The sequence below is a fragment of the Chrysochloris asiatica genome, unplaced genomic scaffold, assembly GCF_000296735.1.
Source record: "Chrysochloris asiatica unplaced genomic scaffold, ChrAsi1.0 scaffold00091, whole genome shotgun sequence".
Taxonomy (NCBI): Eukaryota; Metazoa; Chordata; class Mammalia; order Afrosoricida; family Chrysochloridae; genus Chrysochloris; species Chrysochloris asiatica.
In genome coordinates this window covers 7,393,776-7,395,240 of record NW_006408609.1, presented here as the reverse complement: position 1 = coordinate 7,395,240, position 1,465 = coordinate 7,393,776, and the positions used below count along the sequence as shown (strand labels likewise).

At 34.2% G+C, this 1,465-nt stretch overlaps 1 protein-coding gene across 1 annotated transcript in view; it reads right to left on the bottom strand.

Moving 5' to 3' along the window:
- The window catches only part of LOC102832260 (splicing regulator RBM11-like), a 17,540-nt gene that overhangs the window by 5,558 nt on the left and 10,517 nt on the right, over positions 1-1,465 (bottom strand). The window contains exon 3 of the mRNA XM_006866441.1: positions 40-112. Within this exon, the coding sequence (XP_006866503.1) occupies positions 40-112 (73 nt within the window). The remainder of the gene's footprint in view (positions 1-39; positions 113-1,465) is intronic.

The window sequence follows — 1,465 nt, the reverse complement described above, 5'->3', positions numbered from 1 at the left end:
ATATTTATTTGCTTAATTTTAATAAATATTTTTAATTACCTGTAGCTATGTGGATTTATCTTAACACAATTCTCAAAACTTTGGTTAGTTGGTTCAGAAGAATGAGAACTCCCTTTAAAAAAAAAAGAAAAAGAAACAGATTACTTCCTGGTAAAATAATTCTTTGGAGTTTAAACATTAAACCATAAAACAACCCCAAACCAATATGTATCTGACCTCTGAAAAAAATATTAAATGAGTAATTACAATCAATGTTTGTCTAAAGCGATAGCAGTGCATAAGAATTACATAGGCCTGAGGCTATATAAGCCACAAGATGTTGTTTTGATCTATATAGCTCTACGCTAACTATAGAAAATCCTCAGTATTATCTGCCTCCAGTATAGAAGGCATGGGTTTTCTAAATTGTACTGACAAAAACCAATGCAATTTTACACTGGATGCTGAGCAGCTAGGAAGGGATGCGTGAAAACATACCATGTTCTAACCCTTTCTGCAAGTATACAGTTAACTGGGCAGTACTTGTTGGTGCCTCAATCAATTTTCTTTGAAAATATATTAAAAAACAAAATAAACTACAAAGAGAAGCTATTTTCCTTTGTAACAAGGTACTGTTTTGTTATTCTTACTTGTTTGCTTTTAGTTTAGCAAAAAGGATGAAAAAAGAATAAAATAAACAAAACCATGATACATCAATAAGCCAGAAGTAATTTTTTGTTGTTGTTGTTGTTATTAGGTACCACTGAGTTGGTACTGAGTAATAGCAACCTGATGCTGGTTTGTGCCAACCTCACAATCGTTGTTACGTTTGAGCACACTGCTGCTGCCACTGTGCCAATCTATTTCATTGGGAGTCTTCCTTTTTTTTTTCTGACCCTTCACTTTACCAAACATAATATCCATTTCCTGGGACTAGTCCTAACTGACAATATTTATGAGACAGGGAATCTGGCCATCCTGGTTTCAAAGGAGCACTCGGCTGTACTTCTTCCAACATAGATTGATTTGTTCTTTTGGAAGTACATGGACTTTCAATATTCTCCTCCAGCACCATAGCTCAAATGCATCGATTCTTCTATGGTCTTCCTTATTCTCTGTCCAACTTTCATATACAAATAAGGCTACTGAAAATACCATGGCTTGGGTCAGGTGCACTGTAGTGCTCAAATTGATTATCTTGGCTCTTCAACTATTTAAAGAGGTCTTGTGCAGCAAATTTATCTAATGCAATATATTGCTTGATTTCTTGACTGCTGTTTTCATGAGTGTTGATGGTTGATCTGAGCAAAATGAAGTTGTTGGTAACTTCAATCTTTTCTCCATTTATATGTATGAAGTTTATTGCTTCAGTGGTGAGGATTTTTTTTTTTTTTTTCTTTACATTGAGGTGCAACCCATACAGAAGACTGTGATCTGTATGGGTTGATGTTTATCATTTAAATATTTTAAGTCCTCTTCACATTCA